The sequence below is a fragment of the Ranitomeya imitator genome, chromosome 4 (assembly GCF_032444005.1).
Source record: "Ranitomeya imitator isolate aRanImi1 chromosome 4, aRanImi1.pri, whole genome shotgun sequence".
In the NCBI taxonomy this organism is placed as follows: Eukaryota; Metazoa; Chordata; class Amphibia; order Anura; family Dendrobatidae; genus Ranitomeya; species Ranitomeya imitator.
This window is the reverse complement of record NC_091285.1, coordinates 378555663-378573015: the sequence shown is the minus strand read 5'-3', so window position 1 is coordinate 378573015 and position 17353 is coordinate 378555663. Positions and strand designations below refer to the sequence as shown.

Here is a 17353-nt window from a genome sequence, read left to right as displayed (position 1 = left end):
TAAATAAATACAAAAATTAAATAAATTCTGTAAAAAGCAAATCAAGGCAGCACAGATTGAGACAGAGAGATTCATTGCCAGAGAGAGTAAAAATAATCCTAAAATATTCTTTAACTACATAAATAGTAAGAAACTAAAAAATTATAATGTTGGCCCCCTTAAAAATAGTCTGGGTGAAATGGTGGATGAGGATGAGGAAAAAGCCAATATGCTAGATTACTTTTTTTCATCAGTATTTACACAAGAAAATCCCATGGCAGACAAAATGACTAGTGATAAAAATTCCCAATTAAATGTCACCTGCTTAACCCAGCAGGAAGTGCGGCGGCGTCTAAAAATTACTAAAATTGACAAATCTCCGGGCCCGGATGGGATACACCCCCGAGTACTGCAGGAATTAAGTAGAGTCATTGATAGACCATTATTTTTAATCTTTAAAGATTGCATAATAACAGGGTCTGTACCACAGGACTGGCGTATAGCAAATGTGGTGCCAATATTCAAAAAGAGGACAAAAACTGAACTCGGAAATTATAGGCCAGTAAGCTTAACCTCTACTGTGGGTAAAATCCTGGAGGGCATTCTAAGGGATGCTATACTGGAGTATCTGAAGAGGAATAACCTCATGACCCAGTATCAGCACGGGTTTACTAGGGACCGTTCATGTCAGACTAATTTGATCAGTTTCTATGAAGAGGTAAGTTCCGGATTGGACCAAGGGAACCCAGTGGATGTAGTGTATATGGACTTTTCAAAAGCTTTTGATACGGTGCCACACAAAAGGTTGATACATAAAATGAGAATAATGGGGATAGGGGAAAATATGTGTAAGTGGGTTGAGAGCTGGCTCAGGGATAGGAAACAAAGGGTGGTTATTAATGGAGCACACTCAAACTGGGTAGCGGTTAGCAGTGGGGTACCACAGGGGTCAGTATTGGGCCCTCTTCTTTTTAACATATTTATTAATGACCTTGTAGGGGGCATTCAAAGTAGAATTTCAATATTTGCAGATGACACTAAACTCTGCAGGGTAATCAATACAGAGGAGGACAATTTTATATTACAGGATGATTTATGTAAACTAGAAGCTTGGGCTGATAAATGGCAAATGAGCTTTAATGGGGATAAATGTAAGGTCATGCACTTGGGTAGAAGTAATAAGATGTATAATTATGTGCTTAATTCTAAAACTCTGGGCAAAACAGTCAATGAAAAAGAACTGGGTGTATAGGTGGATGACAAACTCATATTCAGTGGCCAGTGTCAGGCAGCTGCTACAAAGGCAAATAAAATAATGGGATGCATTAAAAGAGGCATAGATGCTCATGAGGAGAACATAATTTTACCTCTATACAAGTCACTAGTTCGACCACACTTAGAATACTGTGCACAGTTCTGGTCTCCGGTGTATAAGAATAACATAGCTGAACTAGAGCGGGTGCAGAGAAGAGCGACCAAGGTTATAAGAGGACTGGGGGGTCTGCAATACCAAGATAGGTTATTACACTTGGGGCTATTTAGTTTGGAAAAAACGAAGACTAAGGGGTGATCTTATTTTAATGTATAAATATATGAGGGGACAGTACAAAGACCTTTCTGATGATCTTTTTAATCATAGACCTGAAACAGGGACAAGGGGGCATCCTCTGCGTTTGGAGGAAAAAAGGTTTAAGCATAATAACAGATGCAGATTTTTTACTGTAAGAGCAGTGAGACTATGGAACTCTCTGCCGTATGATGTTGTAATGAGTGATTCATTGCTTAAATTTAAGAGGGGACTGGATACCTTTCTGGAAAATTATAATGTTACAGGGTATATACACTAGATTCCTTGATAGGGTGTTGATCCAGGGAACTAGTCTGATTGCCGTATGTGGAGTCGGGAAGGAATTTTTTTCCCCAATGTGGAGCTTACTCTTTGCCACATGGGTTTTTTTTGCCTTCCTCTGGATCAACATGTTAGGGCATGTTAGGTTAGGCTATGGGTTGAACTAGATGGACTTATAGTCTTCCTTCAACCTTAATAACTATGTAACTATGTAGTCACATTGTTATGCCCCTCCTAGGTAATCCCGGCCCTTGATGCAGTGGGTCCATGCCCATCGGCATCACACAATTTTTTTTCTATAAAATAATTTTTATTGTGCAAAAGTGGCAAAAAATTATATAAATGTGATATCGCTTTAATTGTACTGACCCGAAGGATAAAGCTCTCTTATCACTTTTATCACACGTTGAACGGCGTAAAATGAATCCCCAAAGAACAATTCCTGAATTGCTAGCTTTTGTTCATTCTGCCTTCCAAAAGTCAGAAAATAAAAGGGATTAAAAAATGTTATGTGCCCAAAACTTGTAATAAAAACGCCAACTCAAAAAACAAGCCCTCCCATGACTCTAACGGCAGAAATCTAGAAAAATTATAGCTCTCAAAATATGGCGATGCCAAGATTTTGCAAAAAAACCCATCTTTTAATGTGTGATAGTAGCCAAACATAAAAACAAGATATAAATCTGATATCGCTGCAATCGCACTGACCCAAACAATAAATCTGTCTTACCACTTATACAGCACGATGAATGGCATAAAAAAGTAAATAAAAACAATTCTTAACCTGCTTTTAATTTGTTCATTCTGCCGCCCAGAGATCGCAGTAAGTCTCGACTCACATTTATCCTGCGCTCTGCGCAGAGGACTTACACCTGGGATTCCGTGTAAATCTCTGAAATACGTGATTCAGACAGAACCCTCAATGGAATATTCCCTATATTGAGGCAGATTGAGGCAATGTGGACACTTTCTGGCTTATGATACGGCCATGTCTGTCTTTTTGAGCGTGCATAAAAATGCGGTATGCCATATCTTTGTGTACCACTGAAAAGAAGGACACCACTGAACAGAAGCCAAATGGAGTGCAGTGTATCTGTTGCCTCATTATAGTGAATGGATCCCTTGGTGGGTTTAATCTGAATCACATCATTTGGAGATTCAGATGGAAACCCAGATGTATAGCGCTGGATAAACGTGATCCTAAATATTATGTAAAATGTTCCCAATAAAAGCTTCAACTCAATCTACAAAAAAAAGCAAGCCCTCACTCAGGTCCATCATCTGTCACTGGGATATGTTGAAGCATTCCAGAGTCAAAAACTCATAGTGTGACACTAGTTAGAATAGAAAAAAATGGCTTGGTCAGGAAGGTGAAAACAGGCTTGGGGTTGAAGTTATTAATAAGCAGTATATTGCAAAATTTCTTGCATTTAGAAACACTATCCAACAATACCCATTTCTTAAAATGGGAATAACCCATTAACATTGAGTAGCCTGTCAAAAGAAATAAAAATATGAGTCAATGTATCATTCATATCATAAGTTGGTTGGGTTTAACACTGGATGATACCTTCACATTTTTAATAATATATTAGTGAAACTTGCAATAGAGCTTCCATATTACTGAACTAATTTTTATGAATACATGAACTAACTTTATTGAATAAAAGATTTATGATGGAAAATGTAAAAAAAAAATTCTTTATATTGCTTTAAAGAATAGGGACACCATTTGGGGCATTTTACTAACATGCGTACTCTTGGTGGAAAAAACACGTTTTGAAATTGGGTTTCATTGCATATTATACATTTGTGCTGTATTGTGTACAGCATAACATGCTGAGATGTGAGAAAAAAAATATGCAGGACACAACTGATTCAAGCTAAAACAATATATATGGTTTCTTTATGGTGAATAATAAAGTAGCATTAAAAAGCCAAATCAGTCGACAAAGATAAGAAAAGAAATAGGTGAGTGACCCTGAATATATCCAACCATATCTTATCCATGCTTAATAGTAATACATAGTCAAACATTTGCAATATATAAAAAACACTTGCAGATTATTAAAAGAGTTGATAAGGCGCTAGTGCCCAGAAATAAGATTATGTATACAGAAGAAACATACATTAACAAATCAAGGTAAGTAAAAAGCAGAGTTGACTATAAAGATCATGGACAAGTATATCCAAGTACGTTTTTTTAACTTTTCTACCCTATCATGTGTCAGCTGCTCCTCAATGTCTTTTTGCTCTCTTCACTTTTGCGCTCTGCTCACACCTGCACCCTAGTCACCTTGCACCCAGCTCACATTTTCTCACATTGCACTGTGCGCACTACAGTATAAATTTTGGTTTCATATTTTCACCATATAGTCTACATTTACATATTAAGTTATCTTTATTTGCACAATGAGCACTCTGTTTTTTCAAATAATTTTATTGTCAACAATTTTATGGCACTGTGTTAGCATAACACTCAATTTTTGGTATACTGTATGTTTTTTATACATTTTTTTATTATCATTATTTTTCTATGCATATATTTATGTTGAAGTTACTACTGTTTAAAGAGAACCTGTCAGCGGAATTTTGCTAAGTAAAGTACATATATGGCCGTATTGGCGCTGTGATACTAGTTAAAATGATACCTGTGGTGAACAAATCCGTTTTTTGGATATTGTGTAACCAGGGCTTGAAGTTTCGTTATAATCATAGCTTCGGGCATCAAAGCAGGACTGCGGGTCAGGGTCTTCGGCTCTACCTTGGTCTCTCAGCTGCTCTTGTTGTCTTCACCATCCTCCTGGTTTAAACTTTGCACTGATGCTGTCTTAGTGGCGGCAACACTTGAGCATATTTATCTCCTGGCAGTCTCCAGGAAAATGGCATCAGTGTCAGCGCATGTGCATATTTACATCTCGGTTCAATGACGAACCAAGATTTCAATGTGTGCATGTGCCGCCACAGCTGCCATTTTACTGAAGACCACTGGAAGGTCAATTTGTGCATGAGCTGCCATCTGAGTCATGAAGACTGCCTGGAGATCAATGTGCGAAAGTGCTGTCTGCAGCCAGGATGGCACCAGCACAAAGTTTAGACCAGAATATTGATAAAGATAACAAGAGCAGTGGTAGACAGGGATCACTGACCACACGATAAAGAAATATGAGCAAACAAGAAAGAGAGTAACGTGTAAAGGCAAGGATCAACACTGAATATACAACATGTTAGGGCTAGCGAAACGCACCGAGTAAAGATAGATGTTCTATTGAAATCGATGCGTTCGCAGCCTGGGGTCCACCGTGCAGGAGAACCTGCTGCTAGCAAACGGCAGAACTATATGGCGGTATGAACTAACTCTGTTATTTCACAGAGTAGCCGTGAAAGCAAAGCACTGTGCCTTGTTAGACTTCACAGAGGCGCAGGCTAACTACCCAACTGAGAGCAGTCAGTGGTCAATGCATGTACACAAAACTCCTCGCCGGAGGTGCCAGCATTCTAGGGGCTTATTTCAGCCAGGTCCCTGAATACATACACACAGAATCTCCTCGCCGAAGATGCCAGCATTCTAGGGGCTTATTTCAGCCGGGTCCCTGAACACAAACTTACATGACCACACTGGCGCAAAGTACATAACATAGAAAGATACTAGCGCATGGCCGTGCAGCCATGGGAGCCTTAAATAGTTGCAGCACGTACAGGACCTTCCAAGAAGGACCAATGAGAGGCTGCCACAGAGCCTGATCACCTACAGGACCCTCCTGAAACACCAATGGCTTTAGCTGCAGTATCTGAACATGTGTCCTTTGATCTCCACTGAGAGATCTTACTCTGGGCATGCTCAGAACAAGAAAAGCAGGACTTAGTCCCAGAAGCGTCTGCTCGCCGCTGCCCAGCACTGACTTCAATGGCAGAAGCAGGAAAAGCAGCAGTAACTCTTTGTACAGAGTCAGACTGAGCGAGACGCTGGGACTGATGTCTCCGCTGAGCAGGCTCCACTGCGGCAGAAGAATGGGAGACCGCAGCGGAGATGGCCCGAGATTCCCATGTGCAGAGGTGGGAACTCGACCCCTAACACAACATTTAACAAAATTATCTTTATTCAAAATTTAACAAGCTAAACAAAGGGTGATTTAAAAACAATTAACCCCTTCATGACCTGGCCATTTTTTGCAATTCTGACCAGTGTCCCTTTATGAGGTAATAACTCAGGAATGCTTCAATGGATCCTAGTGATTCTGAGATTGTTTTTTCGTGACATATTCATGTTAGTGGTAAATTTAGGTCAATCATTTTTGCGTTTATTTGTGAAAAAATTGGAAATTTTTAGAAAATTTAGAAAATGTCACAATTTTCAAATTTTGAATTTTTATTCTGTTAAACCAGAGAGTTATGCGACAGAAAATAGTTAATAAGTAACATTTCCCACATATCTTCGTTACATCAGCACAAATTTGAAACTTTTTGGGGGTTAGGAAGTTATAAGGGTTAAAAGTTGACCAGCAATTTCTCATTTTTACAACAACATTTACAAAACCATTTGTTTAGGCACCACCTCACATTTGAAATCAGTTTGAGGGGTTTATATGGCTCAAAATACCCCAAAGTGACACCATTCTAAAAACTGCACAGCTTAAAGTGCTCAAAACCACATTCAAAAAATGTATTAACCCTTCAGGTGTTTTACAGCAGCAGAAGCAAAGTGGAAGGAAAAAAATGAACATTTAACTTTTTGGTCACAAAAATGATCTTTTAGCAACAATTATTTTATTTTTCCAAGGGTAAAAGGAGAAAGTGGACCCCAAAAGTTGTTGTCCAATTTGTCCTGAATACGCTGAAACCCATTTTGGAAACTAGACCTCCAAGGAACTTATGTAAATGCATAGTGAGCAATTGAACCCCCACGTGCTTCACAAATTGATCCGTAAAATTGAAAAGTACTTTTTTTTTCACCAAAACATTTTTTAGCCTCAATTTTTTCATTTTCACATGGGCAACAGGATAAAATGGATCCCAAAATTTGTTGGGCAATTTCTCCTGAGTACACCAATACCTTATATGTGGGGGTAATCCACTGTTTTGGTGCACAGCAAGGCTTGGAAGGGAAGGAGCGCCATTTGACTTTTTGAATGGAAAATTAGCTCCAATCATTAGCGGACACCATGTCGCATTTGGAGAGCCCAATAAACATAAGGATGAATGACCTCGGGGAGATCAAAACATCCAACACCGCGGAGACACCATCACGTGTTTCTCAACGCAGTGATCCAGAACACTCTGTGGATGGATACCATGTTTTGGCATAGGTGGTTTTCCTTTTTGGATGCTGCCCTTCCCATGGTTGTTCCTTCCCGGTGAAAGACCTGGCTATTTATTGCTTGCGTTGAGAAACACGTGATGGTATCTCCGCGGCTTTTCTACATGCATTTGCATATTTCCCATAAGGGATGGGAGCAGTGTTCTGGATCACTGCACTGAGAAACACGTGATGGTATCTCCGCGGTGTTGGATGTTTTGATCTCCCCAAGGTCAATCATCCTTATGTTTATAGTCCTTTTACTAGGCACTGCTCTTAATAGCCAGTTTCCTACTCCACATTGATGAGGGGCAAATACCCCGAAACAGCTGTCTGTGGATGGATACCATGTTTTGACATAGGTGGTTTTCCTTTTTGGATGCTGCCCTTCCCGTAGTTGTTCCTTCTCGGTGAAAGACCTGGCTATTTAATGCTTGCGTTGAGAAACACGTGATGGTGTCTCTGCGGCTCTTCTACATGCATTTTGAGAGCCCGTGTGCCTAAACATTGGAGCTTCCCCACAAGTGACCCCATTTTGGAAACTAGACTCCCCAAGGAACTGATCCAAATGCATAGTGAGCAATTAAACCCCCAGGTGCTCCACAAATTGATCCGTAAAATTGAAAAAGTACTACGCGTACTAGATCATGACTAAGACCACCAGGTCGAAACGCGTAGATGATCATTAGGTTCTATAGCCAGTGTGTACTGAGTGCTGGATACCATATATATAGATATATTTTTTATTTATTTTCATTAAATGTTATTTTTTATCTTCACCACTCGCTGGACACACCTGCTTTTCTGTTGGATTCATTGTGGCTACTTCACCCTGGTCCGTGCCAGGTGTTTGGTGATAACACAAGAGGTCAAGATAAAAGACATGGTGAGCTGATTTTTGTATCTCTACTTTATGAAAACACATCCTCTGACTAAATAATTGAACCCCTTTAAAGGGAATATAATAATTCCTGAGAATGGAAGGAGTAAGGAAATATCCTTGTAAAAGGGAAATAATAAACACAAGTCAGAGGGAAAGAAGAAGAAATAGCAAATAAATAAGGCTGTATAAGACCTGTTGGAATCAAAGAAGATGGGTCACCCGGTCACATCATAGAGGAGGGGAAGAGCCCCAGGTGTATCGCCACACAGCGTGGCTTCCTCAGTGTACTGAATTACTGTGGAGAACTGTAATCATCATCATCAAAGGCTCCAGTAGAGGCAAGGTTTTCTTCCTGTTGCACCAGAGTTCTGGACATTGCTTTTTGAGACTGGATGATTCTGTATCACTTCCACAACTTCTCCCTTTTTATTTTGCTGAGGACGGCTTGCCGACCGGCGAGACCATCGTGACCATTGGCTGCCATTGCACACCGGCTCAGTGGACATCTACTTAGACAGAAAGTTCAACTCTGCTGTACTGTGTTGGTTATAATCAGGTGTAGCTCTGCAGTAGTGCTGCACTATGAAAGGACAAGAGTTGCTGCAGGTGTTTGTATTCAGACAAAGCTCACTTGTGCTGTAATTTGTTAGCTCAACTGTTCTGTGTTAGCTCCGATCTCACTGCAGAGCTATGTGTGATTATGACAGCAGATTGTCCGTCATTAGATCAGTTTCCAGCCCACAGTTCTGAACAGCTCATTTACATATAAGAAAAATGTGGATTTCTCTGGAATAAGATATCAGATCGCAGATCTCAAGATATCATATTATTCAGCTTCTTATGACCTGCATGCCCATATAGATGGCTTAGGAGGGTTGATTCTACTGACAGATTCCTTTAAAGTATTGCATATGCTGTGTTGTTAACTGCTGTTGTTAATAGATTTGTTTTTCATATAATGCACTTAGTCACTATCATGTTTCTGATGACTATGACAATGCGGTCATTATGACTATCTGGGTGCTGAAACAAACTTACTAGACTGACGTTATGAATGATATAGGGGTCACACAACAAACTTGCAGGTGCCAGCCTCTCTGTGCTTTCACAATGTTTTGTAATGTGATGAGTTATACACACTGACTATGTGCAGCTGCAGGCGAGACCACATGTAATGTTTTATGATAAACCATTTCAGCTGTGATCAAGGTTTTTGGCCATCCGGACATCCTTTGATTGGACAACTGCATATTAAATAACCTGGTTCCTCCCCACACTAACCAGACAAAGGCATTTGGTAAAGACATGTTGGGTGTATGTTTCTGAAGTGGGTCTACCTTCTTCCTCTTACTTAGATCTGATTGTTGGTCATTATAGTCAACTCTTCTTCATTCACCAGTATAAATTTCTCATGTGTGTAATCTTATTTCTGGACACTTTATTAAACCCTTTTATGACCACAAATATCAGCTCAACAAATATCAGCTGAAATAAAATTAGATGGAAGATAAAAATTTAAAAATCTTCGAATAAGAACTTAAAAGTTCGCGGTTAAGTTATTCTGCAGACAGCATAGACAGTGCAGCACAGAGGCTATAAAATGCAAATAGTTCACCATATTTCATGAAACCTAATCGCAAAAATTTGCCAAAAATACATACTGTAACTCTAAGTCAAAATAAAAGCAATAATATGTTGCTTACCTGTATAGATACACTGCTATATGAACCACCTATCACTCCAGCAATAAGTAATGGACTGTTCCCTTGAATAGCAAGTGAACCATCCGGACACACATATTCTGCTTCATCCACCTTTGTCAATGAAGCCCTAACAAATTCCAAGGATTGCTCCAGTGCATAAGTATCCCTTGAACAGGTATCCAAAATGTGAACACCTAATTTTACTCCAGGAAGAAGTGTACTGTCTCGGTTAATATGATCAATTGCAAACAACATGGCTTCCAAGCGCTGTATGCCTCGATCTTCATTAATCCTTCCACATTCTTCTAATCCTGCGCCCTTTTCTTTTATTGGAAACAGACCTCCCAAAACAAGATCTCCCTCAAACTTGATCTCTTTCCTTACAAAGTTGTGGTCACTTGAAGAAAGCAGAACTCCTTTGGAAAATAAGGCCAAAACAACCAGTTGAAGGCTGCGAAAAGTCTTCATGATTTTTGCTTTTCAATGTAGGAGCTGCGATTGCAAATTATATATCCTCCATGTCAGAGTCATTTAGATGGATGCAATAACATCGCATTCCTAAGGGAATACAAGGAAGACATTTGTTACGACATATAATCATTATGCCAATCTAAGCATGCACTTTTCCTACATTTACAACATAGACATATAAATAATATAGAAATACTGTACAACTGTACATACTTGGAGAACGTGATAGATAATTTTGTTGCGTTTTTAATAATGAAAATTAGAAAGCATAATAGGTAACCTCTTATAAGAGTTGCCAACCTTACCAGAAGCTGGATTTTAACCCCTTAATGACAGCCAATACATCTTTTAACTGACCTGCAATATAAGAGAATAGCCTCCCCATACAGGTGAAAATCCAGCAGCTGTCGGCTGTCCACTATAGCTGCTGCATCAGCCACGATCAGTGTTGGCACCGTCCAAATCTGTTTAACCCCTTAGATGCTGCTGTCAATAGTGACTACATCATTATAATTAGTTAACAGAGTGTGGGGGCTTCCTCTTTATCCCAGTTGGTGCCCTCAGATCACGATTGTGTGGTCCTGATGTTTGCCATGGCATTTCACGACCAAATAGCGGTCTTAGAGTCTGAAACCTGTAGTAATCTGTTCAGAAGTTAGAGGCATTTAGGTGGTAAAAATACACATTTTTATTTCTGTCATGCCACTTTGCATTAATTTGCATTAATTCCTGAAAAGCACCTGAAGGGTTAATAAACTACCTGACTGCAGTGTTCAATATGTCAGGGGGTGCTGTTTTTAAAAAGGTATCACTTTGGGGGTTTTACCAATATATGGGACCCCTAAAGGCACTTCACACATGGATAGGTCCCCAAAAAATAAATTTTGTAATTTTCCTTGAAAAAATGAAAAATTACTGCTACATTTTTAAACCTAAAATTCTAACAAAATAAAAGAACATTTTATAAATGGTGCTGATGTAATGCAGAGATGAGGGAAATGGTATTTATGAATGTTTTGCTGTGGTATGACTATCGGGATTAAAGGGATAATCATTCAAAGATTGAAAATTGCTAATTTTTTTTTACAATTTTCTCAAATTTCTGATATTTTTTATAAATAAACACAAAACATATTGACCTAAATTTACCATTATCATAAAGTACAATATGTCACGAAAAAACAATCTCAAAATCACTGGGATTTGTTGAAGCGTTCCAGAGTTATTACCACATAAAGTGACACTGGTCAGATTTCAAAAATTTGGCTCTGTCACTAATTAAAGCTATAATCTAAAAGTTCATTGTATTAACTTGATGCTACTTGGCCATGTGATATCATAGTCACGTGATAAATACATGTGACTGCTACATCCATTTCCTTTGGTGAACTACAATTAAACAAAAACTGCGCTCATCAGATGGACAGGCGTCAAGGGGCAAATGTCAACAGATAAATACAGAAGATGAATTGACAAGTTACAGATTCGTTTAACACCAATAATGGAAAGTAGCCAGTCCACTATTGCCATTAAGAATATTTGTGCAAAACAATAATATTTTTACCCACATGTGCAAAAATTTTTAGGCAGCGATGAAAAAAATGCTGCAATCTTAGTATGCTTCTGTTATATTAATTAACAAAATGCAAATTATATTAACAAAAGAGAAATATCAATCAAATTAATATATGCTGTGACCATCATTTGCCTTAAAAAAAATCAAAAACATTTTTCTAGATACACTTAGAAATAATCAGGGATTTTGTAGGATTATAATCAGGTCTATGAGGAACCAATTATACTAAACGGGGGATAATGATCATAATTTTCATATGGAGGTTTCCAAATTGAGGAAGAGAAGAGGACTTAAAGAGACAATTTGCATATTTAATATACAAGGAGAGCATAAGATGGTCTATAAATCTCCTTTTCACCGGCTTGCTACTCTACATAAGGAAAAATGTTACACAGTCACTAACTGAACAAAATCAGTTGTGTAGGAGGCTTAAAACTGGATGAGGAACAGCTAAACTCTGCTACAAGGTGAAATTTTGGAAGACAGTTTCATATCACTGGTCATACACTGTGGAAAAAATGAGCACAGCAACAAGATACATCATAGTTAGGTTGCACCACCAAGATCTCCTCCATGAAAAGATCTCAAAGCAGACTGGGGTTTCAAGAGGTGCTGATCAAGTTCTTCTGCAAAAATGCCAAGAAATGGCAACTTTGAAAGCCATAGACAAAATAGTCAGACAAAGAAATGTAGTGCAAGAGATGAAAGACACGTCATTCTTACTTGCCTTTCAAATTTGAAAATATCCAGCAGTGCCATCAGGCCAAAACTGGCAGCAACCAGTAAGACCAAACTATAGCCATTTACTGTTTAAAGAAGTCTGTCCGTAAATGGTTTCTATGAAAGATTTTAGGCCAAAAAGCCATACTTTTGACATAGATTTTTTAATGGTATTTATTGTATAGGTTATTGTACAGTTTTATAGCTTATGACTTATCAGATGTGGCAATGCCAATCTTTTTTGTTTAATTTACTTTTACATATTATGAAGCAGCATTTTTAGTAGCAAAATATTTTTTTATATATTTTTCCATATTTTACTTGTTTTTACATTTGTACAATGTTTTTTTGTCCTTGAATTAGCCTCATTCATTAACATTGCCACACAACTGGCCAAATATAGAAATTCTGGCACCCATCCTGCAGTAATGACCTCCATCCTGTACTAATACAGCCTTCCTGTAATAATACCCCCTTCTTGTAATAATATCCTCCATTTTGTAATAATGTCTCTTATCCTGTATTAATGTCCTCTTCCTGTAATAATGTGCTCCGTCCTAAATTATTGCCTCAATCATGTAATAATGTCCCCCATCTTGTAAAAATGTCCCCCTTCCTGTATTAATGTCATCCATTCTGGCCCTTTTCTGGAATAATTCCCCCCATCCCGTAATAATTTTCTCCCATCCTGTATTAATGTTTTCCATACTGATCCTCATGTTGTAATAATGTCCCCCAACCTGTAATAATGCTACCCTTCCTATAAAAATGTCCCCTCTTTATAATACTGTCCTCAATACTTTTCTCCATCTTAAAATAACATCCCCCATCCTGTAATAATATTCTCCTCCTTGTAATAACGTCTCCCTCCCTGTAATACGATCCCCCATCTTGTAGTAATGTCCCTCATCATGCCGCTCTTGTCGTCCACATTTAAAAAAAGAAAAAAAAGATTCTTCTCACCTGACCTAACTCTCTCAGCAAACTGCATCCTCTTCCTACTCCACAGCCAGGGCGAAGCATGGCAGTGATGTCATATGCTGATCGCAATACGCATGCCGGCATCAGCTGCTGGCCTATGATTGGCCAGTGGCTCCTATTAGTATTGCAGTGCAGGGAGCTAATGGTTTTCTGTGCTGGGATGCATTTCAATTGAGTGTGCATCAGAATATGGTGGGCCACCTGACTCCCTGATCATTTTGAAAGCTCGGGTGTCCATGGGCTGCAGATTGCAGCCTCAGGGACTGCATGTGGTCTGCGGGCTTCATGAAAACATGGCAATTTGGATACAGAAAAGAGGCAGCTGGCTAGTACGCTGGACTGATTAATGAAACTGTTATTAGAAATTAACTTTTTGGCTGTAACAAAAGGCAGTTTGTTTGCTGAAGTGCTGGAGAGCAGTACAATAATGAGTGTCTGCAGGAAACAGTGAAGCATGGTGGAGGTTCCTTCTAAGTTTTGGGATCATTTCAGCAAGTAGTGAGTTATGCATCTGGACAGGATTAATAGTGTCCTTAATGCTGAGAAATTCAGACAGGTAATTATCATCATACAATATCATCAGGGAGGCTTCTGATTAACTCCAAATTTATTCTGCAGCTGGAAAATGATCCCAAATAAACAGCTTTTTATCATTGAGAACTGTCTTTAGAGTAAAGAGGATGAAAAAGTCCTTGAAGCAATGATATCGCCCCAACAGAGATCTCAATGTCATCACATCTGTCTAGGATAATGAAAAACAGAAGGATTTAGAAAAATCTACATCCACACACTGTCTGTAATGGTGGAACAACCTTCTTTCTGAGTTTATTCACTAACTGTGTCCTGGTGTACCTACTAGAATTGGTGCTGTTTTTAAGGCAAGGTTGGTTACACCAAGTAGTGGTTTGATTTTTCTTTTGTTCATTCACTTTTCAAAATGATCTATAAACACGTTTATTTTTTAAAGAATTTTTACTGTGCAGCACTATTTTGTGTACATGTATTATAATTGTTACATGATACATTGCAAAATAAGAGAGAATAAGCGTATACAGAACGACCATGTTGCCAATGTATAACGATAGCTCTAATCACTGCTGCAGCATTTTTGCAAGTGATTGGGGGATTTACAGAGGGCATTAGCATATTTAAGACTAAGCAAATTCGCCTGGTCAAACAATAACTTCTGTGGATACCAGCAGTTGCTGCCGGGTATAATCGAAGTTGGAGATTTAATTAGAAAAATGTCCTTGTTTATTGTCACATATTGAAACAAATAGGTCCATTAAAAATAATGAGACTACATGTGTAAGCCTCACCAATAGTGATGGACTTGTGGTAATTAGCATTTGGATTCTCTGAGCAGGAATAAATAATAATTTGTAACCACAAATATATTGGCGTTATTAAAGCAGAAAGCCATTTTTCCTCACTTAACCCAAATAGTGTATTTTGTGCAAGCGATAAACAATCTGAATCGTTTCCCAGTTAACAGAAAGCTTTTTCTTATGAGACAGGGGTGGATTAAGGCACTTAGACAGTTCTTATTTCTAACTTTCTCCTAATCTTGACAACACAATAAAGATTTTATTATTATTGTGTTACTCGTCTGTATACTCAATATTTAAGTTAGTATCCATCTTGTTCATAAGTAAAATGCTGTGGGTCACACAGGGATTTTATTTGCTATTGTATTGTAAGAAAGTTAGGTTAAATTAAGTGGATAATATAATATTATCTTTGAAATAATTGTCTGATGAAATCAAATGTTTCTGTAAGGAGAGTTACCCTGCAGATTAGCTGATGGCCCAAGATGCTAACCATATATTGGAATCTGTAAATTAATGATTGATCATGTAAGACATAATAGTTCACCCAGGGCAGAATCGGGATTGGAGATATAATAGGGGTAGGCAACTCACCATGGTACAGGAGAAAAGCCTTTTTTCTACATGAGCATTTCAATTAAAACACATTTGTACTATTAAACACATATATTGGCTGTTAACCTTCAAAACTACTTTTAACCTTCAATCTTGAATATTCTTCCAATCATAGGTGTACTTTTTATGCATACTTTATTGTATATTCACTCATGAAACCTAGAAATTGCAACACCAAGAAGGTAAAGATGGGCAATTATGGAAATCTCAGGATTCATATACATGCTAAAGTTTTGTAACTGATGAAAAAGCTAAGCAAAACTTTCAAAATATCTTGAATTATTCAGTATCGAGTATGAACACCACGTGCAAAAATACCTGCACTTACATACTTTGGCATGCTATTATTGAGGTTATTAAGGTTTTTTTAGGAAAATTCTGCCAGGCTAAATAAACATGGGCATTCAAATTATCAAGATATTGTCACGCCATTAACAGCGATAAAGGGGCAGGACGGCGTACTGGGACCCACACCTGTCCCTGCCACTATAATGGGGCCCTGGCTTTCCCTTATCTCAGGGGTACCTATAATGGTTAGGAGGCCTGAGCCGCCAGTGTATCCATGTCTCCTGTGCAGGCCATATCAGTGGCCCTCTCTCCCCCCAAGGGAGGTGGACTGCACCAGTGTATAAATATGACAATTAGACAGGGTATACAGACAAGGTTACTAAAAGTCTCAAACTCACCAAATGCTCACACAACCACAGAGGAAACACAGAGAAGGGAAGAGAAGGAAAAAACTAGGAAGGAAAACAGGTTTAACATGCAACCAAAACAGACACCAATCTCTGTAAATAAACCTCCAAGCTCCTAATACCACACTCCTTCACGCTCCAAGCCAGGCAGCAGAACTGATCACTGACAACAGTTGTAGACAAAGCTGAGTCTATATAGGAGCGAAGATTACCAAAACCAAATCAGCTGGGAGACATAGCTCTCAGCAACTTCAGTAACAAGGTTTAACTCCTGCCCTGCTGGCAGAAGACAGCCAGGTCAGAATTCAGGAGAAGAGCTTCTGTTCATCGTGTGTGAACGTGACCCAGAGCGCTGCGGTTCACTGGAACCTCTCTGTCGCGTTAGCCCCGTGACAGATATGCTGCAGTTAACTGCCATTGCAATTGATGACCAATAATGAAGGCCTTTTATGGCATTGCCCACACGGTCTCCAGATCAATCTTAGGCTATCATTGGATCCAAGACAAAAGTAGGACTCATCCCTGAAGAGAATAGACCTCCATTCCACCACTCATTCCTGTCTTGATAGTCCATGTCAGTCTTTGAGAGAAATAGAATGAGGTCAATGATCAAAGGGAGCTGTCAGCAAGAAGATCTTGATGATGAAGTGAAGTGGCAGTGGGCTTCATACGGTCTGATCAGAATGTTAAACTAAGAACCTCATGCTCAGCTATATATACATTTTTGCCTAGCAGCTTTAGATCAGTGTATGATTTTTGGAGGTGCGGTTCATGCTCTTTTTTTGGTGTATAGCATGTTTTTTCCCTATTTTTGGACTAGCACTCCTCCCAATTGGCACATGTGATTTTAATTAGCAGGAGACTGCAAAGAAAGGGGTCTAGCCCATTTCTGCTTTTTTACTGAAGAACTTGAGGAAGGTGAGTTTCAGTGCTCCTTTCATTTGGTGTTGGTGCTGTTGCGGTGGCCATTGTTGCTGTGGTTTTGTGCTAGTGGGGCGGCACAGTCTGGAGTCATGAGGACTCAGTCTTGCAGCATTGGCGCTGTGAGGCACCAGGCCATCTGCCCTGCCATTGCAGTGCCGCTGTGGCAGCTGTCGGCATGCATCTCCACTCCATTGGGGCAATACAGACTCCTTTTATTTGGTGTTGGTGCTGTGTGGCGGCCATTGTTGTTGTGGTTTTGTGCTGGTGGAGCAGTGCGGTCTGGAGACACGGGGACGTCTACGCTGCTGGTGCATGGTTGCTGTGGCAATGTTC

General features: G+C 39.1%; 1 protein-coding gene across 1 annotated transcript in view; it reads right to left on the bottom strand.

Moving 5' to 3' along the window:
* The window catches only part of GRM3 (glutamate metabotropic receptor 3), a 625324-nt gene that overhangs the window by 234050 nt on the left and 373921 nt on the right, over positions 1-17353 (bottom strand). The window contains exon 2 of the mRNA XM_069765166.1: positions 9711-10268. Within this exon, the coding sequence (XP_069621267.1) occupies positions 9711-10178 (468 nt within the window). The 5' untranslated portion in view covers positions 10179-10268. The remainder of the gene's footprint in view (positions 1-9710; positions 10269-17353) is intronic.